Here is a 23,778-nt window from a genome sequence, read left to right as displayed (position 1 = left end):
TGCCCTCCTTCCCCCTCCCCTCCTCTGTTTTTTTTACACCCCTTGTGTCAATTTGCTTCAGCATATACTCGTACACCCCTGGCCAGCTTCCAATATCTAACACCTCAACCTGCCTCACACAACCGACCGACCATCCCAGCACGGAAAGCCTCTCCCCAAGTCTCTGGAGCAATTATCGCTTCCCGGGTAGTATCATGAACAGTCCATATCCATCAAGTTACCAGAGTGACCAAAAAGTTTATTTATTTATTCTCACTCACCTCTTCTGCCCACGGGAGAGTAGTTATATCCCCTTCCTTCGCCATATGCAGCTCCAACATGTTTCGTCCGCCGTAGCTATGTATATTACTCCAGCATGGGAGTAATACCTCATTCTTTCAACTTAACTTACATGCCCCACGATCCTATCATACTTCGGTCTGGACCCCTAGACTATTCAACACTAGGACTTCCTACTAAGCTTGCTGGGAGTGCACAATTGTGCCTCCCACCTTTTACTATACTTTTATAGCACAGAAATGTTCCTTAGAATGGCTTACATCGCGCATCATATTTTCTCACTCGCTCTACCTTCCTTCCTACGTATTCTATCGCAATATTGGAACTATGAAGGATAGAAGCATAACGTAAACATATCTCAATTGTGACCCTCTCTCCAGGCGGGATAATCGGGTCTCTGAAACATATAAAAAACTCTCTCAGAGATGTCATACTACCACATAATGACATTGCTGTGGCACACAACAGGTGGTAGCCTGGATGGCGATATCCAACACATTCCTCAATATGCTATAGCACGATATCTGCTTCGCTGGCCCGGGCTCACCGACGTGCGATCCGACCCAACACATCCTGATTTGCTTCAGGTTTCAAGCCTTCCCGAACCCACAACTACGTTCGAGTATCAGTCTAGCGCAATTAATCCTCTGTATACGAAGCCGCCGAACTACTAACCGATTCACCCAACCGCACATTGTGAAGCTGCTAGAGGTCTACGAGTAAGGGGCCAAGCATCGTTTTACTTCTCTTGGAGACTACTCGATATTCAATCATTGATCGATCAACCGACTAAACCATCTACGGGGACTCTACTCGAGTACTTCTATCCTACAATACTTTCCTACTCTCCCACTCTTCCTAAAGCAGTCGCCCCCACTTACCGCCGCCCAGCCAATCCTCATGCACATAGCCTCATACCAATATTTCCCACCCTCATCATCCCGGTTCCAGAAAAGCTGGCTCTAATGGTGTAGGTCAATAGAACCTTTGGACATCTGGCTCGGACTGTGCCCCCAAAGGTGCTCGGGAACTGCATCACAATTGCGCTCAGACTAAATGTTCAAATAAAAGAACGAAAGGCCACCGGACCCCCTGCCCAGCCCACCGAAGGCTAGATGCGCATTCCCCGGAGGAAATGTGCCACAGGAGCATCTAATAGCAGGCTACCCGGGTATGCCCCAACCTACGCTCGAAAGGCAAATCTCTTAAATGTGCACGAAACTTTGCCAGTGTCGCGGCAGGCGCCTATTCCGTAAACCAGACAACTGCCACTCCTTATGGCTCATTTTTTGAGGACCCTATCAGGCTTGCTACCAGTCATTCAGTAGCTCTCGAGCATAGCAGAGAAAATTCACAAACAACAGACATTTACACATTTCTAACTTATGCCTCAGCTCTAAGTTGATCTAATTTCGTGCGCACCGAACTTATTGCGAGCCCTAGCCCTAGATTCCCGAATACAGAACAAAAAATCCAGAGAAAACGCAACGCCGTAAATGTGATACTAGACATCTTGACACCTTCAACAAATGAAATATAACAGGGATGCAAGGGTAGAAAGAAAGATTTTTGTGTGTCGGTGAGTCTAAGCTAGAACCCGATCTAGGATGCGGTCCAAGTCTGCATCTATGGCTTCTGGCCAAGATAGTTTGACGCCTGTGTTGTTGTGGGCTATCGTCAGTCACCCCAGATCACCCATAAAAGTGGGGGGATTGCGTGACGAACGGATGAAATCACCTTTCCTAGACCCAAAAGCACGAGCATCCCTTCTCCTATATTTCCATCCTGTAGGCTTTTTAAACCTTCGGAAATACTCTGCTTCCGCCTTCTCTGCTGCGCAATCGATCGCCGCCGCTTCGTCTTCTTGCACATATAGATCGCAGCGGTCGCATTCATCACACGGTGTCCCTGGAACTTGCCGGAAATGCTGGCAGAAGTGTTTGTAGCTCTCGCTGCCTATCTCCGCTCGGCAAACATAGCTGTACTTGTGGATTAGCATGATCTTGTAGTTCGAGCGGAGGGTTCTATAGAAACGTAAAGACTTGGGGAGACAAACATACCACATGACATAGCCACATGGACAAGTGAGCTTATTACAGCCATCGGATTTTACAAATGAGATATGGCAAACTGGGCACTATACATCGTTAGCACTTAACTCAGGACAGGCTCATACACATTTAATGCATCTCTCACGAGAATCAAAGCCGGATTAAAGATATCAATACCGTTCGCTTGATCGCATCTGCCATTGCCTTTTCTACATATATCCTCACACTATCCTCCTCTTTTTCGTAGCACTTGTGGAATGGGGCCCATTCTCTCCCGCACTCCAGACAACTATCTCTACCGCATCGAGCATTTCCGCACCTAAAAAAGTTACCTCGCCGTTTCCGCTGGATTCTACCTATCGATTTTTCAACATGTTCCCGGCAGGCGGTCAATGAGAGGATCCACTGGATGGAGTTTGATGTTTCTCTGGGTAGGAAAGGTGAGCGCAGCGTGAACATCATTGTAAGGATGAGGATGAGAAAAGCCATCAAGGCCAGTGGGACAATGGAGAACAATACTAGAACGGAAGCAAGCAAAGCTACTTTGGCACTGCGTTTTATTCGGTACTCTTCCAAAGCAACTACTTCTGCATATGCGCAGAATGGACACCTTGCCAAATCCAATCCAGACCTCTCCAAACTTTCCGCCGCTGTCTTGTCCTCGAGTGAGTGTAGAACGTCGGGTGGTAGGATAGCCAATAATAATTCATGAGGCACGAAGGCCGCACATGGCGGAGAAGCGGAGGAAGACAAACACCGCACAGAGCATACCTCTCCTAATATATTTCTTCCCTGTCCGTATAAACCTTCTTGGACACTGCGGAGAAGACACTGGTGGCAGAAAAAATGGCCATCTGAGCACGATGCGATCTCGGTCCACGGATAGTCTCCAAAACAGCACTCACACTCCATCATCTCTGATGAAACAGCATGTTCGGCCTCGTTTAAGAGCTTTGCCACCTTCAAATCCTCATCTATTTGCCTGTCCCGGGTAGGCTTGCCCAAAGAAAAAAGCTCATCGTCTAGCTCCTTACATCCCGTAGCGGTCAGGGTTGGCTCGGGAGGTATTCCAGATCGTGCTCCACGAAAGAAATTAGCGACGGAGAAGCGCCAGGATTTACCGGCAATGTCCATAAGAGTCAGCCGGGAGCGGGCGTAGTCGAAGTTGTTTTCAGCCATTACAGCCTTGATTGTTGAGTGAGCTAAGCCTTTGAACTCTTTGTAACTACTCGGGGCAATAGTTAGCAAACTCTTGTGGTAAAGGCGTTGGTAAAAAATAAAATAAAAAACCATAGGAAGAAATTATTAAACAGAACAGGAAGCAGATAACTCACAGCACATTCTTCGCAGCAACTATATATGCCTCTGACCTGAACTTCTCCCACGGTTCCACAACTCGTCTTTGAACCCTTCCATCCTTAGACTTTTTTAACAGCTCCTCCGTGATAACATGTAATCGCGACTCCTCAGAAAATGTAGAGAGCATATGGCGGAACTCATCAACGTCAACGTTCGGAAACAACTCATTCAAAATTTCGATAGCTCGATTGAGAGAGGCCACCCTAGCTTGGTCGGCAGCTTCTTCAGGATCCAAAGAAGTAGATAAGGTCTCCCGACCGCCGCGTGGACCCTTGCCCTTTGGAGAAGAGAGTAAAGAAAGCATGATACATATCGTGTGTAGAGCAGCAGAGGGGAGGGGGTAGAAGAGCAAGAGCCTAAAGAGAGAGGAATATCAGGACGGTCGCCACCAGAGGAGGCTCCGCGGTTTTGGCTTGGGATGACGCGGCGGCAAGTAGTAATCTAACCGAATCAGCTATAGAGGGGAAAAGGGCCCAGGTTTGACTTGCGTGGGCGGCTGAGGGAGGTTGGGTCTTTATGATATTTGGCCCAGGATCGCCGTGGGATGCAGCTTATTCGGGCTGTTGCCGGAGTTCGTTTATTTCTTTGGAGACCCAAGGCCTGGTGGCTTGTTGGTAGCAGAAAGCCGGGTAATCAGTGTGGAGCTTTCCTCGGGTCAGGGTGAGGCCCTCGTCCTCTACTAGTACTCTACAGCGAAGGAAATTTGCACGTATCATAGATAGACCGTCAGGCCATACCGATACGAGCGAAGAAAATACCAACCAATATTACTTCAGTGACCTACTGGTACCGTTCATATTGCCCTCCAGCATATAATTAGAAGGTGCAACATGGCGTGAAGCTTTACAATGATTCGAGAATCGTGCTGCAGCAATTCAAGGAAACGTCGCAACCGAGTGATCTACCGCATACCAATACTGTATGGAGGTGAGGCCACAGGGGAAGCGACCGAGTAACCCCACAAGCCCTTGTGTCATATGCCCCATCCTTATTGCTTCCACTTCATCGCCCTTCAGCTCCTTCCTAAACCCCACCCAACCAACTCTCATATACCCGTGCCTTCCCCAGTCCTCAATATGCGGAAAGGCGTCGGGCTCGGAGCCCTTACAAGAAACACTCAGACCTCACAACAATACGCTTCTCACGGTCAACTGCTTCAAAAATCTCACATCGATGAGCTCACGACACAGCTTTCCGTTTTTCAGGCATCCCTCGCTCAGTTCTCCCGAACCCACGCAAAAGACATCCGCTCAAACCCCGCCTTTCGTGCAGAGTTTGCAAGAATGTGCACGGCAATCGGCGTTGACCCCCTCGCTAGCTCATCAAACAGAGGGGGTAGCTTCTGGGCTGAGATGCTAGGAACTTCGGTCAACGACTTTTATTTCGAGCTGGCTGTGAGAGTTGTGGAAGTTTGCAGAAGAACAAGGCAGGAAAATGGAGGACTAATTGCTATCGCGGAGGTACGGGAACGGATCATGAGGCAGGACGAGAGTATTGGCGGGAGCAACGATGTCAGTGAAGATGATATCCTCCGGGCCGTTGATGCTCTGAGACCGCTTAGCTCAGGCTTTGCTGTAATCGACCTTGGCCGGCGGCAGATGATCAGATCAGTACCCAAAGAGTTGAACACGGATCAATCTACGGTACTCGAAGCCATTCAGGTACTCGGGTTCATAACCCACTCGATGTTGAGAGTTAACCTCGGTTGGGATGGAGCCCGTGTACAAACTGTTATAGATGATCTGTTATCAGATTCTTTGGTCTGGCTCGATGACCAGGCGGACGAAAAGGAGTATTGGGCGCCTAGCTTTTTCAAAAAGTCAGGTTAAACAAGTTGCGTTGGCAGCCCGGCAGTTGGGGATGACTAATTCACACTCATCCTACGAAATGGGCCCAGCGCCAACAACAGATCCCCTAGTGTACTATAGCGAAAATATTGATATATCAGATCCAAGTATAACTCTGCGGGTAGTACCCGGAGGTGCCTTTCCTATCCTCGTGGTGATTTTTGTAAAACAGTGCAGTCAAATACGGGAGTTCAAGATCGAAGCCTGAAAGGCAGAGTGAATATCGAGGTCGGCGGGAAGTATAAGTGCACACTTGGTGGATTCAATGAACTCTAAATTCTAGCCCTTTTATACACATCGCGCGCTATCCGTCGGTCCTCGCTTTTATCCACGAATGCGAGGGTACCCTGTGCCCGCCGCCCGCTGAAGGAAGAAAACAGGCACAATCGATCGATAAAAATCGTTTAGAACGGCTACCAAACCAAATAGAAAGTTAGTCGATCTAAGCCCATGCATACATGAGGGATGCTGAAGGGGCCTTACGTTGTCCGATGCGGGCTTCTCTCGCCCAGTCCAGTAGCTTCCGATCAAGGGCAGCTTCTGTTTATCGACCAGTAAGCGCCGCCTGGCCACCAAAAACAGCAAAGGGGGAATCCTAAACCTGCAAGATGTCTTTCTGAACGCGGGGAACTCCTTCAAGGATGAAGATGACAGTTCCTCCAGCAACGGCTGCGAAGCTTGCAGCACTAATGCCACTGTTCGATAGAATGCGTCAGCAGTGGACAGGGCGAAATAAATCTGGACGGGGGCGCACGGACATGGGCCGGAGGCTCTTGATTGGGTATCCCATGATGTTGAAGGAGGAAGGCCTCAATCTAGAGGCGCGAGACCAATACCAGTCAATCACCTTTCCCAGCTGGAGGGGTTCTCAAATAGAAGACTACTCACTTTGGGCCATAAGGAGAAACGTAACGAACCTGCGGGGCAGTCATCAGTGAGCTGATTCCTCAAAGTGAATGAGTATAAAGGGATAGAGCTGTACGTACCATTGTGATATTCCTGAAGGCACCGAGGCTGTGATGGCGGGTGTGGAAGTGGGTTGTTGCCGAAGTTGGAGGTGAAAGGGGGGGGTGGGTGTATGATAAAGTGATACCGGTGATTGGATCGGTGTTTAGATGTTGAAAACCGAGCAACGATTCTCTTGAAAAGGGCTCAAGGCGCTAGGCAGAAAGAGGAAGAAGACAAGGGGGTCTATTGTAAAAATGAAGTGTCAAAGTGAACGTCTGATCAACCCAAATATAGAGAAAATCTCCAAGTTTCAGGAATTGACTTCTGTGCGGTTAAGGCACATACCGGTACTACTCGTACTCACTGGTTTTTTTAGCAATAGCTTCACTCCAGATTTTCACCGGTTCCCGGGAGAGGACCGGGGTTGCCAAGTAGATTTAGATATGAGACCTTTATCTAGACCAGGAGCAATATCAGTTGGAGCCGTGAACCAATCAAATAGGCGTTGGTTTAATTTTGTCAAATTTTCAGTACCTGTACTTGTAGCCCCACGATTCTCCCGACTGCTGACGCCTGCGTCTCACAAGGCGTGCAAAACCATAGTACTTGTACAGTACCAGCTCCTTCACCGCCATATCATACCTATTTTGCCTGCCTATTCAACACATCACCTATCCACCCCACACATGGAAGCGAAATTTCTCTAACTTTACTGTAAACTTTTGTTTCTTGTTACTTCATTCCACCCCCCCTCCCTCCCCAGTCGAACTCTCGGGGCTTGTTTTGCTATCTACTCATACCCGCGTACCCTTCAAGGCCGAGAAAAGAAAAGAATTCAAGGATAATTCATCCCTGCTCTAGGCTTTGTTTAGGCTCCATAACCGTGCTATCGGCATCCCCTGAGACAAGGGAAAAAGAAAAAGAAAGAAGAGAAGAGACCTTTCTCACTCCCTCCATCCAGTACCGGCACTTTTTCTAGTCTGCCGTATTCTACGCTATCTACCCTATCCTATTTTCTTGGAAGTCGATATCGGATTCCTCCAGTGTTCGTCGGCTCCACGTTGCAACTGTGACATCTCTCCCCACTGGCCCAGTGCCACCGCAACCAAATCTTCCGATATCCCGTTTTCCCCCGATCTTCGTCTCGACAACCGCCGCGCTAGACTACCTACTCCGCTCCTCCGCCTGCCTTTCTCTCGCTGCTGCAACCCCTCCACCAGACCCACCCTACCTTCGCAACTCGGCGCCTTTCATTTACTGCACTCACTCCCGGACTTGATACCACTGTGCCACTCTCTCTGAGCTCAACCGGGAACGACATCGAGTACAGGGTGTATTTCCGGACACTTGAGAAAAAAATTTTAAAAAAAATAATTAAAAAAAAAAAAATACTGTGGGAGCTAGGAAGGGAGGAAGGAAAGCACGGAAGGAAGGATAGAAGGAAGTCAGACAGTCGAGTCAAGGAGTCATGCCCACCAACAGACCTTTTCTAGCGAATCTGTTGGTAGCGTTCCGAGCTCATAGCGCTACGGCCAAGGGTTCTTCCAACAATCCATCATCGTCCTCGCCATCATCAAAACCCTCTGCGGGACCAAAGACCCAATCGGCCCCAGCAAGCAGTTCAACGACCGCCCCCTCGTCAACTGCTGCCATGGCTACCGCCGCTGTCCACACGAATAGTAGTCAACAGCAACAACCCACTAACTTCACCTCTTCAAGACAACGAAGGAGTTCATCAAGCTCAACGGAGGGTTTTGTGGAGCCTCCTTCGGGCGAGAAGTGGTGGATAGGTGGCAGGAATTCGGATGGCCAGGAACGGTTTTACCGATTACAGCCAGTGTATGTTAGCCTCCTTTTCTGGTAAGATATTTAGGACTCACGACTTTGTTTGATAGGAGGAGGCAGAGATCTTGTGACCGATTATCGCTGGATCGTCTGTCGATTTAGATATTCTCTTCTGCATCTATTATCCAACGATAGCTACATATCGCCCAGGTTCTGTCTTAGCATTCTCCGATTCCTCTAAGGTTCGTCGGCTATAAAATGGGTTGGCACGGGATCCAAGGCAAGCTTAGTTATGCAAGGGATCGTATTGCTTTTGAGTTGCTCGTTACGTTTTTCCTCCCAATTTCATCACTATCGAACTCCTTCTCCTGACCCTTTGATCTTTGTCTATAACTCTTGGTATTCTGCTGTACTTTGGTTTTATTATTTTTCTTCTTCCTGTTTGAGCGCTTTCATTTCTGGCATATCGGGAATTGGGTTGGGTGCACGGAAGAGATTTGGGTTGGGATATACTTGAACTTCATCTGATAAGGTCTTGAGAGTGTTATGGTGAGTCAGATAAACTCACAAAGCAATATATTTTGCACGGCCTGATTTTTGGGCCTGCAGAACATCGATAGAGAATAGCAGTCACTTATTCCAGTATGCTACACACATCAAGCGCCTGAAAAATTTCCCAACTTTCCTAGCCTCTTTTTAGTTTTTATTCTTAACACTACTCATGAATAATTAAGAATAAAATAAGAATAAAAACGAAAATAAAAAAGAATTGAAGGCCAAGCTCAAAAGGTGTCTATGGAGGCTGTGATGGTCGTACTTGTATTATAGCACGGTGGAAGGCTTGGGGCGGGGGAAGGCTCTAAATTAACAATACAGTAATGACGATGGTATGAGGTGTTGCCCCACTTTTGAGAGTGAGCGTACAATAGGCTGCGGTCCGTTTTTTGTGAGCTAGCAGCAGAGATTCTGATGATTCCTTTCTAGGAAGAACCCGCTTGGGAAGTCGTGAGTTATTCGGTATGCGATATGAATGGGGGAAAAAGATGTAGATATCGGAAGGTTGGAAATTGAAATTCTGAGTAATGGAGATCGACAGGAGTTGCTTGGAGATAAATCGACCTATGGCAGATTCTTCACCCACGGCAGCCCGGTGGATAGAAGAGTGACTGCGCGACCCATTGACGCGTTGTCCCTGGCTATTGTCTTGCATAATATTATTATAATAGTATGCTACCGCTATTTGCAGCATCGGGATTGTTGTGCAGTACATTGCCGTATAAGCTATGGTAGGGGGGGGGAGATGAGGGTGCAGTATCATACAAGCTATGGAGCTTCTGGTCGGTGGGTTTTAGGGTAGAGAAAAGATATGTTAGTTGGGGAACGTTGCTGCTCTATTATATACCTTGGGTGATTTGATTGATTGATGGACCAAGAAAATACTGATATTGGCACAATACGGCATCAGATTGTATCCAGAGGGAAAAAATGGTGGAGCTCGAGCAAAGAGTTAGACGTTAGGCATGCCCGGGCATGCACTGTAATCCGAGTTTTTTCTTCTGTGTCCATTCCTGATGGGCGAAACTTGCAGACGTGGAAAAATTGTCATTTACCAGCGACTAACTACTTGTAAAGAAAACAGCGGGAATTCTTCATAACACAAAATATTGCTTCAAACTTAAAATGAGATTCACTCTGGATATCTGATCATGCACTACTCAAAGATATTATAGTCCTTCTGAGATTGACCTTCCCCTGCAGAGCTTTTATTATCTAGTTAGTAAGAGTGATTGAAGCCCTCTGCACCACCTCGGAGTTCTTGATTTTTGAATAACACGGGCGTGGAGATTATCGCCCGTTTTACGCGCTTTTGTTCATACTATATTGTTTTCGTTCGCTTTTCTCTTAATTTTTTTTTTTTGCCCCGACCAATCATCAGCCCTCTCAACGTTTCTTCCGCTTAATATTGAGGGGATCTTGACCTGACCTGTTCTTGTCTAGTTTCCGCTGTTGTTGCTGACCGCTGGTGAACCTTTCCTTCATCATCATCATCATCATCATCTTCCCCTTCCCCTTCCCCTTCTTCCAACTGAACTGCCTCCATCTCTCCACCACCCGTTCGTTCACCCTCTCTCCAAGAGGTGGCTCATACATCTTCAGGCCTTACTGTTGCCCTCTAACGTACCTTCTCTCTCTCTCTTTTTTATTCTTTTGATTACTACCGTACTTCTCTCCATTTTATCATCCTCCCCTTCCTTCACGACTTTTCCCTCTTTTCTTGACTTCCTTCTCGCTTCCCCTACCCCCCCCCGTTGTTCTGCCAACCTCTGACAAGCACCATCGACTCACAACGAGCGGGCCCATCATCTGGCCCCTTCTTTCTATTTCCCCCTCCACAGCACTAACCACCGTCAGCCCCGATAACCTCGCTTCTTTTCTTCTCCCCCTTGCCCCACCACTTGACACTATTCTCCTGCTTCTTCTCTTACTGCCCCTCTATTCTATTGCCGCCTGACGCCTCCTCTGTGGTTTTGCTCACATTGAAATCTCGTTGTCTTCGGCTTAGCTTGAGAACCCTGCGCCATCACCTCAACCACCCACCACAACGCACTCCTTGGTATGTGATCGACTTTGTTTTTCTTTATTTCTTATTTTGCTCTTTAACTTGTTTCTATCCCCTCACCTTTGTTTTACGTGACATTTGTCCAAATTTTGACAACTGTTTACTCGTCTGTTCTCCTGCTAACACTATTAAAATGCAGCCACCCTCCCCTAATCCCAGCATCACATTTGGACCACTAGTGTCTTTATCTGGAGAACCGATCAGCGAGGAGCCCAGTCTTAACAGGGAGCCCTCTTCGCTTGACTTCGTGTTTTCTGAGCCAGCAAACACTCTGCATTCTCATCAGATGGGCCAGGGTGCTTCAACGCCCCAAGATGGCAGGGAGACGTCGGCTACTAGGAGGACTGGAGCACAACAACAACAGCCGCAGCACAACGAAGGAGTTGAGGCGAACCAAAGCCTGGCTGCTCAGAATGTGACTAGGAACAGCATAAATTCTGGGGTATCAGATGAGGCAGCTACGGCGGTCCTCAGGAGGAGTAGAAGATTACGGAATCATATTGAACACATATCAAGAATAGGAAACAGGATAATGTCGCCAGGTTCGTCTTCGTCGACATCAGTGGGGAACAGGATGCAAAATATCCGTTTTCGTTCACGCAGTTCACGTTTCTCAAATTCCCGCTCGCCGTCACCCACATCTCTCGGTGGGTCGTCGCGTACTCGACCTTCATCGCCGCGCACCCGGCTACGTAATATTCCTCGATCCACACATATTCCCGGATCAGATTTTAGTGACATGATGGATATATCTCCTGTCACCACTGCTACCCCACAACCACAGACCCCATCCTTTGCACCGCCTACCGAACCTACGGCTTCTGCCGAATCTCGCCCTTCGCGTATGTCCAGAGTCAGATCCTCAATCAGTTCGTGGCCCAATATCCTTCCAGATATTCGTACAACCGGCTCTTCTCGCCCATCTTCAGGAAGACTATCGCAACCAAGGTCTCGTAGGGCAAGTATGTTTGGTTCAGCATTCGGTGATCACAGCCATGCTGGGGACATGGATACAGATATGCCTTCGGCGCCAGATCTCAACTCAACATCCCAATCTGGAGTTTCATACTCTGGCACATCTCAGCCTAGACAAGATCGCCCCGCCAGTGGCACCGGAAGTTTGATGGATGAACTCGATAATAATCCTGCTCGGGTAAGGCCAGGAGAAGATCAGGCTGCGATGCTTTCAAGGTTACTTTCAGTCGCTGCAGCAGCTACGGCAGCGTCGCTTGTTGGAGGGACTGAGCAAGCAATTAGAGAGGCTGAAGATGTAGCTGGGGATAACGGGGGGGACGGAAGCTTTGAATCCTTCTTAAGAGCTCTCCAAAATGGGCGTCTGGCTGCAGCTCTTAGAAATGGTGGCAATGAATTGGGTGGAGGGACTCCGGCGGATGGTGAACGTGCGGAGTCAGTCATGCCTCCACTTAATTTCTTCAGGATGTTCCGCTTTGGGAGTAATGGAAATTCGAACACAGATCACGGTAGGGAGGAGGGCCCTGACGGCTCTCGCTCCCGAATGGTCCCGGTTATTATTGTAGGGATTCGCTCTGTCACCCCAAGAGACACGACAGAGGCAGAAGGCAATAGGCCAGCTCCGTTCTTTGATGCTCTTGCCAATCTTCCTGTCAATATTCCTAGTATCCACCGCAGGCCAAGGCTCAGCAATAGTCATAGAAGGGCTTCGGTGGGTGGTGCGCCTGGCAGCTCACTTGGATTTGATAACCAAAGACATATTCGTGGAGCTTCTGTTGGGTCGTTGAGGCCAACATCCGAACTTGATAGTTTGCCAATTCCACCATCTCTCTCTGACTCTTCCTCCGGAGCACTACCTCCTCCTTCCACTCCAGCTGATCCCAGCATGTCAATCTTCCGCCAGGAGCCGCTTGCCCCCGAATCTAGAGTTCCAGTCGAGTCGGTAGAAGCTAATACACTCTCTGATGACAACGGAGTGGGTTATGGAAGCGGGAGGGAACCGTCACGCCGTCGTTTGTCGCGGCGTTTGAGTAGCCCGGAAGCTTTGCCAGCACTTGGTAGGTCTGGGGGAAGCAGTAATTCTGGTAGCGCTGGTTCCACAAATGGAAATGGTGGGTCTAGTGGTAGTAGGCGCCCTTCGGGTAGTCCAGAAGGTACCAGGAGCTGGATTATCTATGTACTTGGCGGTTCATACCCGGAGGATCATCCAATCCTTACGACTCCGAGCTTGTTCACTGATGTAAGCACCAATTCTCGTCTTGCGGTCTTTGGAAACGGACTGCCCCAAGGGCGTTCATATTTATTCAGTTCGCTAATATTGTCCTTGTAGGCTCCAACGTACGAAGATATGATGCTTCTCTCATCCTTGCTCGGGCCGGCTAAGCCCCCTGTGGCAACTAGAGATGATGTCAATTCTGCCGGCGGGATCTTCACCTTTGGCGATGGATGTGCCCTTGGCGCCGAAATTGCCGAGGGGGATAGGTGCCTGATCTGCTTGGGTGATTATGAGGATGGTGAGCAGTGTCGTCAGCTAACCAAATGTCAACATGTCTTCCACAAAGACTGTATTGATGAGGTAGGGGAATAATTGTGAAGTCCCTTGTAGAATCATACTGACTATTCGTAGTGGTTGACTACGGGGCGCAATTCGTGCCCCCTATGCCGAGGCCAAGGGGTCAACGAAAAGGAACAGTCAGACCCTGCCCCTCCTCCGGCTGCATCGGACCCCCTTACCCAGGATTCCCTGGGTGCTGTTGCTGCGTCATAATAGACATTTTGGTATCTTCTCGGTTTTCGGCCGGCCTGGACCAACCATCTCCATTCGCCAGTCGTGTGGCGACATTGGGCTGGATGGATCGCATTGATTGTTTTATCAACTACCCATTGTGGGCGCATATACCTTGCCCACTATTCTTTTTCTCCCTTCTACCCTTTTACGTCTTTTAGCCTTTGTGCCGTTTGGAGTATCTTTTACGTTGTTTTTCCATCTTTTTTTCGGGAACGGTGAGGGGACGGTTCTTGGGTTTGTTGCATAGTTAGGTTGTTCTCACCTCTTTCTCCTTTTCCCTTTCCTTTCCCCTTTCTCCTTTAAGCTTCATTCGCTGGGAGACCTCATGATGGCCAGGATTCACAAACTGTAGTCATTCACATCTTTCGGTGGTAAGGCGTCGTGTGTTGATTTTTCTTCTGTGGGTTGAAGCATCTATGTTGTCCTTTGGGTGCTCTTATTCATCCTCCATTGTACCCTAGTATCCCAGTATTGTTGCGCATTGGGGACCAGTATTGGTTTCTTGGCTTACGCATTGCCTCTCCTCAACTCCTCGATATGGTTTTTCAAATTTCTTCCTTTCATTACAATGAACTGTTTTTCGGGAGGGGCTGGGTTAGCATTTGGGTTCGGGCTAGGTTTCCATATGTTTCTTCTGTTGTTAAATGTGTTGGTGGTCCATCTTTATTCCGTGAATTTTCCCTGGTATTCCCCTTTGCTATTTGTCTCACTACCCAAGTTATGTTTGTCTCCTACTCTGGGTTGTCATCACCCCGATAGCGGTACATGTTCTTAGAGCACTTAATTTCGAGACATTGGTTGGTTAATCCGTTGATTCAGCGCACTTTTATGAGATCGGGTATGATGAATAGGTATATAGGTATGTGCCGGTATGGTACAGTGCGGTGCAACTCTATAATACCGTTCCATATCAGACCATATCAGACTATTGAATGCACCCTCACCTATCCGTGCATGGACCGATCCTTCGTTCGTTCATTGCAATTTACGGCAGCGCCCACTTCCCAGAAAACGGGATTTGGGGAAGTTCTACCGGCTTCTCCAGTAGTGTTAACGGTGAACACCCCCTAGCCCGTCCACTTGTCCAAAGTGCTCTGACGCGTAGGCCCTCCCCTTTCACCCTGCCTCTTTCTAGTCATACATTTACTGTGATACTGTAGGGCTATCTAGCTATCATATCGGTCAGTACGCGCGTACGCACCCGAAGTTGAGTTGGCGAATTGGCGGGGACAAATGGGAATCAGATCGAGTCACTCTCTTGTATCTACCTACCCCATCGGCACCCGGTCCCCGGAACCCCCCCCCCTTGATCCGCCTCTTCTTTGCATCTCTACCGAATCAATGGATGGAATTTCGAAAGTGATATCAAGTTCCGCACCCAATAGCGCTGATAAACCAAGATATTTCCGTCGATTCCCTTTCTTACACAATCCCCCAGTGAAAGGCACAGGAGCCGTCGTGATCACTTCTCCCGGATGTATGGGTAGCGGAATAAACCCAGTTTTGGTCACAGGCCAATTAGCCACTTCGAAACTTGGGTTTTTTCTTTTGGGGTTGTTTGTTGTTCGCTCGCACAAAGATTGCCCTCTAGTGTACAATACTTAAAATCAAGCGATGGATTCTCGGGAACAGGGAAAGGACTTGCACATGATGAAGTTGGAGTCCTTGCTGGGGTGTGGCCGGTGGTGGCGTTGTGTTGTGTTATATCGGCTCGTAAGGGGGAATCGGGAGAAAGTGGTGGGCGTGATTTGGACCCCGAGGGCACCACGCTGGTTGAGGGGGGGCTGCCCGGTGCGGATACGGGTGTAGGTGGGCGGACGGGTGCGAGGGTGAGGCGGAGGATGTGGTATTGGAATGAGCCAGGAGTAACGGAGGCGCCTGCACTCGAATCCCCGGGGTTGGAGGGTGTCGTGCGCAATTTCAAATGGACGAGTGGAAATTTTACAATATGTAGAGGAATTCAGAATAGGGAGTTCGAGTGATATCTGGTGAAGTTGATTTGTTGTGAGAGGTGAACAGCGGTTTCATGGATCATGAATTCGTGGTGCGCAGCAGGGGTCCGGGATTAGAGGGCAATGGCACAACATTTGAGATGAGTGGAGGAGTGTAATTTTGTGCGCATAAGGGTTACTGAGTTTTATAAAGAACTAAAAAGCAAAATATATTATAATCATTACCGGTCACTTATTCCATACTTATGGGGGTCAAAACACGGGAGAGGAAAAAAGAGAATGGAAAGAAGAATGGAAAATGGAACAAGGGGATAGGGTATTATTTGAAAGAATATGAGGTTGAAGACAGTAAACTGACTGTAGAGAAATGATTTGAATAACAGAGTGGAGTGAAGAAATCCAGAAAAATTTAAAGTAAAGTACTGGGACAAATTGTTTTGCAGGTGGCCGCAACAATGGCACTGCAACCAATATAAAATTTCCACCAATACAATCACAACAATTCCAATAGTGATGAGACTTGAGATAGATAATAAATAAATATAACAGAATCTTGATATAAAATCATAGAACAAAAAAATCAATACCTTGTATACCATCGCTTTGTACTCAATACAGTAGCTAATCTTTTAGGCATAGACTCCTACAAGCTTTCCAAAAACTCTCCTTCAATATCCTGTGTACAAACCATATTGAGAGCTTCTGTTAAACATCTTCTAACAGCATTTGAACTTCCTTTCATCTTGTGAATATTAAGAAAGTGCCAATGTAGCTTTTCCTTTATCCTCTTTCAACAATACTTGATGGGATTAAGATCAGGTAAATTAGGTGGCCATTTCATTACCTGTAAGTTGTTTTCCTCAACCAAATCATGGTATCTTTTGCAGTATGATATGTATCTTTGCACTATCCTGCTGAAAGCTAAGATCCCTAATCATATCCTCCACTTCCGGCAAAGTATCAAGCAAAGCATTTTCTAAAACTCCAATACTGTAGTGGTCATACTACTTGGGACTATTAGCTATCAGCAAGCAGGGTCCAGTCCTGAAAAAATCATCTTTCTGTCTGTATCAGCAGGGTGATGTTCATTATGGTAATACCGCTCAGTATGTAGATCCCGCTCAGCCCGGATTGCGCAATTCTGCTTGGACCTTGTCTCAGCTTGGATTCCTTGGAACTTGCTTAGACCTTCGTACACAACTATTTACAACAGAATTTTGAGCCAGGTTCTCTTCAACCTCCAGAGAATCATTTTCTCCAACCTTCAATCGTCTTAGTTGACTTAAAATAGCACAAATCGCCTCCACATATTCACTTCCCTCACTCCTACTCTTATTGTCTACCCCTATCTCACTTCTAAGCTCTTCCTCCCAATTACTGTCACAGTCATGTTCTGCAGGTAGAGTAGAGGCTGCGATAATAAGAGAAGTAATTTGAATCTATTTTTCTTTTCTTAGAAGAAGGCTTGAGCATACCATAGCTTTGGCTAGTAGTGTCCATAGTAATATTAAAAACCTTCTCAAGCTTCTTAGCTTTCCTAGATGCCTTTACAGCATCTGACTTCTCATGCTGCTGGTGGAGGGTTATTACCATCTCTGCTGTGACTACAGTAGCCTCTGTAAGCTTTCTCCGGTTATTTGTTTTAATCTGCTTGCTTCCCCAACCAATTCTCAGTATTGCCTGTGTGCCTCCTCCACTAGCAGTTTCTCTGCGTAGGTTTCCTGAAAACCTTCATTAATTCCCGTAGTAGTGGTTTTAGCTTTTTAGAACTAGGGATATTTCGAGAAATAAGAGATATCACTGTGTGTGTGGTCCTGCTAACAGCTCTTGGGGTATTAGGAGCTAGTTGAATACCAATAGTACAGGGAAGAGGCGTCTGAGTTTTACTCTGAATTATACAGCATGGATTTAGAGCTATTATCCCTACTACTTCCCATGGCCGAACAATATTTTCTCAAGTGAATGCCTGCCCTCTTGCAGGAAGGAATACCCTATATATATAGATTAGATTTTTTCAACTTATTTAGTTATAGGAAGTGAATAAGTATTTCCGGGTCTGAGGATAAATACTAGTAGCCAAGAGTTACACTTATGGAAAAAATTCACCCTTGGTGAAGTTTTCTTGAATGCCTTTATACATCCAGTTATCCAGACCATTGCTATAATAGTGGTGCAACAGTCCGAAAATACCCACATCGAATGGTCAGAGGAGGTGAGTGGAATGGACAGCAAGGTAAAAGGGAATAATTTTGTTTTCCAAACAAAGGTCGAAGAACTTCCAATTGAAATGGGAATTATGGCCATCTAAAATCAGGAGCTAATACTCCCACTTAGCCCTATTTTTTATTTAGATATCTTAATTTTAGACTTAAAAATTTAATACATACCATGCTTTTATTTCCACATAAAAAACCTCTTGTAGCCATCGCCAGGCCATTATCTCATTACTCCATCCATTTTCAGACACACTAAAAAGTGCCCTATTACCTTCCTTCAGACTAGCATACTAGTCGGAATAGTGGACAATCCCTGTATTGATAATAAAGGGTGTTAAAACTTCATTGTCGCTAGATATAGTTTTAATAATAGTTACCCAAGCTGGAAACCGTCCATTTCTAGCCAGGATGAGTGGCGACTTTGTAAACAAATAACTTTACAAAGGAGAGGAACTCCCATGAGTAATCCTGTCTCATCCATTTTGTAATAATTGTTGATCATAATTTGATATAATTTAAGTAAACTTTGTAACTAAAGTAATTATAGGTGGGTATACAAACTACAAGGCTCAAGACGAGAGAGTGGGAAGGGGCGATTATCTTTTGATAAAGTCATGTAATATGACTAGATTACTAGCAAATGTAGGCTATCGATCTAACCGTGTGCTTAGCTTCAAAGCAAGTTCCTCATTTCGGCTTAGGAATCAGGAAAGCCAGTGTTTCTTAAGAACTCTGTCTTTTACCTGTTGTTGTACTATTGCCTGTGCCATTTCTTTTACAACACTCAAAGTAGCAGGATGTCCCTATTCATCAACCTTAGTACACCACAGAACTATTGCCTTCTCCTCATACTCTGTTAAGGCCTGCAACCTAAGGTGCTGCTTCACATAATCCTGTGCACCCCCAAGTCTCCCCCATGGAGTGGAGTATGCAAGTTCAAATTTCTCTCCTGTAGCCCAGATAGAATGCTCATCACTTGCATTTTAATAGTCAATAGTGTCTTGAATAATTCTTTCTTTCTTTTCTCTCTTTTAGTGGGTGTTCGAAGGCATGGTAAGTATATAGTGTTCAATTATCTGCTCTGATAACTAATATACGGGAGATTTACATTCGTGTAGGATAGTCTCTTAGGCGATTTTGGCAGTAATGTTAGGAATATTGGGATCTAATACCTAGGAGTCACTCTAGGTAGGGTAACCCCATCCGGAATCGGAATCTCTGGTCTCTTACACCCCTCTCCGGCCTCCTTGCAGGGCCTGCTTGTCATCATACAAATCAATCTCGGTTGCATCCTGTGAATATAATACCACAGAATTGAAGGTATCAGAATAACACTGTATACATTGCTGCCATCTATTTGATCAAATTTTGTTCTCAGAATATATGAGAGGAGACCTTCGGCTAGGTCTGAGAAGTAGAACGGAGTAAATCCATCAACTACTCAGAAGGTTACTAGGCTTCAAAGATGTAATACCTGTGGTATGTGCCGTAGTTAATGGAATATTTTCGCACAAAGAGATGGTATTGAATGGTAAATGATCTCAGCAAGAGACCAATACATTCACATCCACCCTACAATATCTCAAAGAGTCCAAAACTCTGAAGGACACTACTATGAAAGCCATCGGACTTCACGGAGTATTGCAACTAGGTTTCAGAATATGTTGTAGTTACGAGGATAATTTCCAATAAAACAACAGTGATTGAAACCTTGTTACCCAGAGCAACCAAGGATTGCTGACCGAGAGAATATTTGTCAATCCAGTAGAATAGCTTTCTGCGAATAAATGGGAAGTCCTTTGGAAGACATCTATCAGTTGTGTAAGGAGTTATAGAGCTTTAAAGTCAGATGACCTGAAAAAAGATTGTGATTACGACTACCTTCGTAGATGCAGGCAGCAGGTAAAACTAATTATTTCATGAATGACGGAGACAATTGGAGCCAACTCAGTTCGACTTGAAAACTAGGCTACAAGTCTAAAGACTCTAACGATCAAATAACCACTATTGGGAATAGTATGGTTCCAAGTTAATTATGTTGGAATTGCCAAAGAGAATGTAGTGATTTTCAGGGTTTCCAGGTGTTCGCAACTTTCAAGAATACCTGATGTTGTGAGTTATAATAAGAACGGTACATAGTTTTATTATAAATAGATGTAGTCTGCGAACACTCAGACTTGGAATATAAATATTGAAGTATCTTTCAAGCTTTAGACATCATCAAGCAATGGAGAAGAGATCTTAACAATATAATATTGTTCTACGATTCTATCTTACTTTACTAAATTTACTTCTCTCTTAGTTGTCATAAATGAAATGAGTGAACTCGAGCCTTCCTAGACAATCTCTATCTACAGAAATGAATCTTGATTGGCCTAGACAATTCTGAAGTCTATCAGGTTGTCTCCGCCTAATAGGTGAGCAGAATTCAGGTAATGAGCCGTATTCCTGGAATTTACTTTAGTGTTCCAAATATATTGTCCTGTTAGCTTTTCATGACTAGTTTTTTTCGTGAATTTCATATTAATTTCCCCCTCAATAAAGCAATACATTTTGAAATAAAATAAGAGATGAAGCTTGCTATTTATTTTCCTTATCTGCAACAAGTATGTTGATAATAAAGTATTAGTAGTCTTTACCTGAACGTACTCCATATTCATATCTTCAGTCTCAGTACCCTCCACCTCAGATACCAGAATAAGAATAGTACTGTGGCTTCTATATTCGGATTCATAGTTGGTATCCATTGTACTGATAGTTATGAAAACAGGATTAGGAATTAAAAAATAAAGAGAAAAAAATAGGAAATTTTTGTCCTAATACAATTTTGTGTCAGTAGGCTATGTCCTAAAGATCAATACCTAAAGTTTATTGTCAGCACCAAAGATCTGTTCTAAGTGGTATGACCGCTACCATATATACAAATCTATTCATATTTGTTACAAATCTGGTTTTAACAAGAGAGAGTGGAGGAAAGAAATAAGGCTTTCACATAACTTGCGCTTTCAAGTCATAGGTCTTTATTGTTATGCGATTTCTCACCGTTATGAGTTATATGATATTATGACTTTCATGCATGATATATACTTATGAGTCACGAGTCTCATGCAGGTGATGTACTTAGCACATATGACTAGTCACGATGATTATGATTGGATTTTAGAATATTACGCAGTTGACTCATATGGGTCAGCTGAAGGATCTTGAAGGACTCATACTTGCGAGTTATTGAATCTGGTGAGCGGAATTATGAGTTACATAGTATTAGGATTGGGTAAGGTGTCTGTATAAATAGGGAAATCTAGGAACCTCCAGTACACTCAATTTTCTCACCATAGTGGTAGGAGATTTTAACTTTCACTAACCTCAATGAGACCCTGACCGCCCCATTAGAGAGAATGAAATTCACACCTTCTATCCATATGCTGACTTTGCGCAGGAATGCTGCTTCTCCTTCATCAACACCCCTGGGGTGTATATATGTTTTTCTCTTAGTTAGGTCCATGCACCCTTAGTTATTGCTATGGCCTTCACTAACCCACATCTCTCCCCTTTCATAAAATCCTGGAATGTGTATCTCCAGTCGACAGGATCGGATCATGTCCCCATATCCATCACACTATCTTCTCCTCTACGCTTTCTTCCTCAACCTGTACCCTATTGGAACGCTACTGACTGGCCTGGAGTCTACGATAGCCTCCATTCCCTCACAGTTACTGCACTACTACCCTTACTAACCAAGCAAGTGCTAGACAATTGACTTGACTCTAATCTGAGCAGGGTGTGGATGGTCCTCGTGAAACATACGCCGATGAAGAGACCCTGCACCTGTTCTAAACCTTGGTAGTCTGAGACACTGTTCGCTCTAAGATCAATATGCAATTCCTGTGTTAGAGAGGTAGGGGCCTCTCCCTTGGCTGACACCTGAGCCGTGGCCCGGCTTGCCGGGTCTGCCTATTTCAAGGCAATCAAAAAGGTTAAAAAAGAACATTGCGCATGGCTCCTAGAGCGTCAACCCCCCAAATTGTGTGGAGAGCAAAATGGTTTGCCTTTGGCAAGCCACCAGAATGCTTCTGTTCCTACCATACAAGAGCTCTCTAATGGAGCTGAATGATGTGCTACTCTCCCACCTTTTCCCATCCAAGTTCCTTGCTCTCTACCTGCCCATTTGGTGGGTCTTTAAGAACTCCTCCTCCAGTAACATAGAGGTTTCTGTTGCCCTTAGTAGGTTGTTCCCTTTCTTGATCCCTGGCCCTGACCTCATCCCTTATACAATGTGGAAGCATGTCAACACACCATGTACCTCCTTCTTAGTCAGTCTCCTCTCCCCCCCTAGTATTGTTCAACTATGACCCTACATCACTTAAGATGATGAATGGAGTAGTTCTTGACATGCTTGGAAAGGCCTTATACAACACTCCTTCCTCCATTTATATTATCGTCTTCTGGAAAACAATCCCCAAGATTTTGGAAAGAATAATGGCAAACTGCCTTTCCTCCCTGGTGAGATCTCTTGGCCTGTTCAATCCACACCAATGCAGCTCCCTTTTCTACCTGAGCACCTTTGATGTGTGTGCTACCCTGGCTCATGAGGTGCAAACACTCTAGCATCTACAACTCGTGGCTTCCACCTTGTTCTTTGACATTGTAAGGGATTTTGATAATATCTTCCCTAATGATCTTTTTCATGTACTAGACTCCAAGGGTGTTCTTCCATACATCTACTGCTGGACTAAGTCCTTTCTGACTAGCAGGTAGTATCGTCTCATCTTTCAAGTTTCTCCCGGGGTCTTCAAGCCTGTTCAAGTTGGTACTCCACAGAGATCCTCCATCTCTCTGCTCCGTTTTGTTATCTATGTCTGCTCCATTCACTTCCCAATCTCACGGGGTCTAATTCTCTCCTACGTAGATGGCTTCACGGTCACTGGAGCCTCCAACTCTTACAGGAGGAACGTCCAATACCTCCAGCATCTAGTGAAAATGCTAAGCCAGAGAGGAAGGAGACTGGGTGTCTCATTTTTTGTTCCTAAGAGAGAGATTCTACACTGGTACAATTATCGTCAGAAAGGTCCACCCTCTTGCCTCCCTATAGTTACATATGGCCTGCTCTTTCGCGCCTTACAAGTAATCAGATGGCTTGGTTACTGGTTCGAACCTGCTTCCTGCTCTCTCCATTGGGCTAACATCATCCGCTTCTTGACGCGGTACGCCTTGGCCCAGGGTGTGTTCTCCATGCTAAAAAGACTCTCAAGTCTGGAGAAAGGGCTAACTCCCTTGCTTTACTTCCGCTTAGCTCCCTTTCCTGTGGCGCCTATCCTCCTCTATTGTGCCGATCTCTTCTCCCTTTAGCCTCTATGATATACTGCCTAGCCCTCTTCTGGAGACAGGTCCAGAGGTGGATAACTAACAGCTTTACAGAAACTCCTACTGGTATTCTTCCTTCTCAGTTGGCTCTTCCGCTGATCTAATATCTTATTGAGCATCGATAGTACCTGGTAGCCCTTAGGATGGTCTGCCTCCCACCAGAAAGGAAACCTGCCACATTCAGGCTCCACTCCTCCTTCCCTACAATTACACCTTTCCGCTCACTAGAGGACTACTACCTGTTCACGATTGTCCTTACACCAGAGTACAGACCACTGAACTGAACAATTCCTGAACGTTCCCATGTAGTGAGAAAATACCTCCTGCTAGACACCATAGTCCACAGGATAGCCAAACAGTTGGGCCACCTTCCCTGTGTCCCACTTGCATCTGACGTCCTCCTCCCTACTCTCTTTCTCCCAATAGCTCTGGGCAACTCCCCATTCCTTGCTATTAAGAAATACTGTGGGCACTTGCTCCATAACATTTGGGCAAAACAATATCTACCTTCTCCCTGCTATGTGTACTCCCCCATACTCCATCCCTCCCCTTCATGGACTTGGATAAGTTCATGGCAAGCCTAATCCATCAAATAA

At 45.9% G+C, this 23,778-nt stretch overlaps 6 protein-coding genes; 4 read left to right on the top strand and 2 right to left on the bottom strand.

Moving 5' to 3' along the window:
* Positions 1-1,613: 1,613 nt before the first annotated feature.
* Positions 1,614-4,602, bottom strand: GSTUM_00001233001 (uncharacterized protein). XM_002838602.2 has 6 exons: positions 3,665-4,602; positions 3,236-3,555; positions 2,508-3,184; positions 2,340-2,416; positions 2,017-2,258; positions 1,614-1,935 (listed from the first exon to the last, which is right to left on the bottom strand). The coding sequence occupies exons 1-6, from the start codon at positions 3,991-3,993 to the stop codon at positions 1,865-1,867; spliced, it is 1,716 nt and encodes a 571-aa protein (XP_002838648.1). The 5' UTR covers positions 3,994-4,602; the 3' UTR covers positions 1,614-1,864.
* A 64-nt stretch (positions 4,603-4,666) lies between these two features.
* On the top strand, positions 4,667-5,518 carry GSTUM_00001232001 (uncharacterized protein; the record flags this gene model as incomplete). The annotated part of the gene is made up of 1 exon (XM_002838601.1): positions 4,667-5,518. The coding sequence occupies one exon, from the start codon at positions 4,667-4,669 to the stop codon at positions 5,516-5,518; it is 852 nt and encodes a 283-aa protein (XP_002838647.1).
* Positions 5,519-5,789: 271 nt separating this feature from the next.
* Positions 5,790-6,827, bottom strand: GSTUM_00001231001 (uncharacterized protein; the record flags this gene model as incomplete). XM_002838600.2 has 7 exons in its annotated part: positions 5,790-5,949; positions 6,020-6,076; positions 6,138-6,231; positions 6,295-6,351; positions 6,425-6,453; positions 6,523-6,696; positions 6,807-6,827. 7 exons carry the CDS (start codon positions 6,825-6,827, stop codon positions 5,941-5,943), a joined length of 441 nt encoding a protein of 146 aa, XP_002838646.1. The 3' UTR covers positions 5,790-5,940.
* A 335-nt stretch (positions 6,828-7,162) lies between these two features.
* GSTUM_00001230001 (uncharacterized protein) lies at positions 7,163-8,873 on the top strand. XM_002838599.2 has 2 exons: positions 7,163-8,323; positions 8,380-8,873. Exons 1-2 carry the CDS (start codon positions 7,953-7,955, stop codon positions 8,429-8,431), a joined length of 423 nt encoding a protein of 140 aa, XP_002838645.1. The 5' UTR covers positions 7,163-7,952; the 3' UTR covers positions 8,432-8,873.
* A 1,818-nt stretch (positions 8,874-10,691) lies between these two features.
* GSTUM_00001229001 (uncharacterized protein) lies at positions 10,692-14,235 on the top strand. XM_002838598.2 has 4 exons: positions 10,692-10,883; positions 11,029-13,101; positions 13,192-13,437; positions 13,489-14,235. The coding sequence occupies exons 2-4, from the start codon at positions 11,176-11,178 to the stop codon at positions 13,627-13,629; spliced, it is 2,313 nt and encodes a 770-aa protein (XP_002838644.1). The 5' UTR covers positions 10,692-10,883; positions 11,029-11,175; the 3' UTR covers positions 13,630-14,235.
* Positions 14,236-14,883: 648 nt separating this feature from the next.
* Positions 14,884-15,643, top strand: GSTUM_00001228001 (uncharacterized protein; the record flags this gene model as incomplete). XM_002838597.2 has 1 exon in its annotated part: positions 14,884-15,643. One exon carries the CDS (start codon positions 14,884-14,886, stop codon positions 15,253-15,255), a length of 372 nt encoding a protein of 123 aa, XP_002838643.1. The 3' UTR covers positions 15,256-15,643.
* Positions 15,644-23,778: the final 8,135 nt, after the last annotated feature.

The sequence above is a fragment of the Tuber melanosporum genome, assembly GCF_000151645.1.
Source record: "Tuber melanosporum whole genome shotgun sequence assembly, scaffold_263, strain Mel28".
Lineage (NCBI taxonomy): Eukaryota > Fungi > Ascomycota > Pezizomycetes > Pezizales > Tuberaceae > Tuber > Tuber melanosporum.
This window is presented reverse-complemented; position numbering and strand designations above follow the sequence as displayed.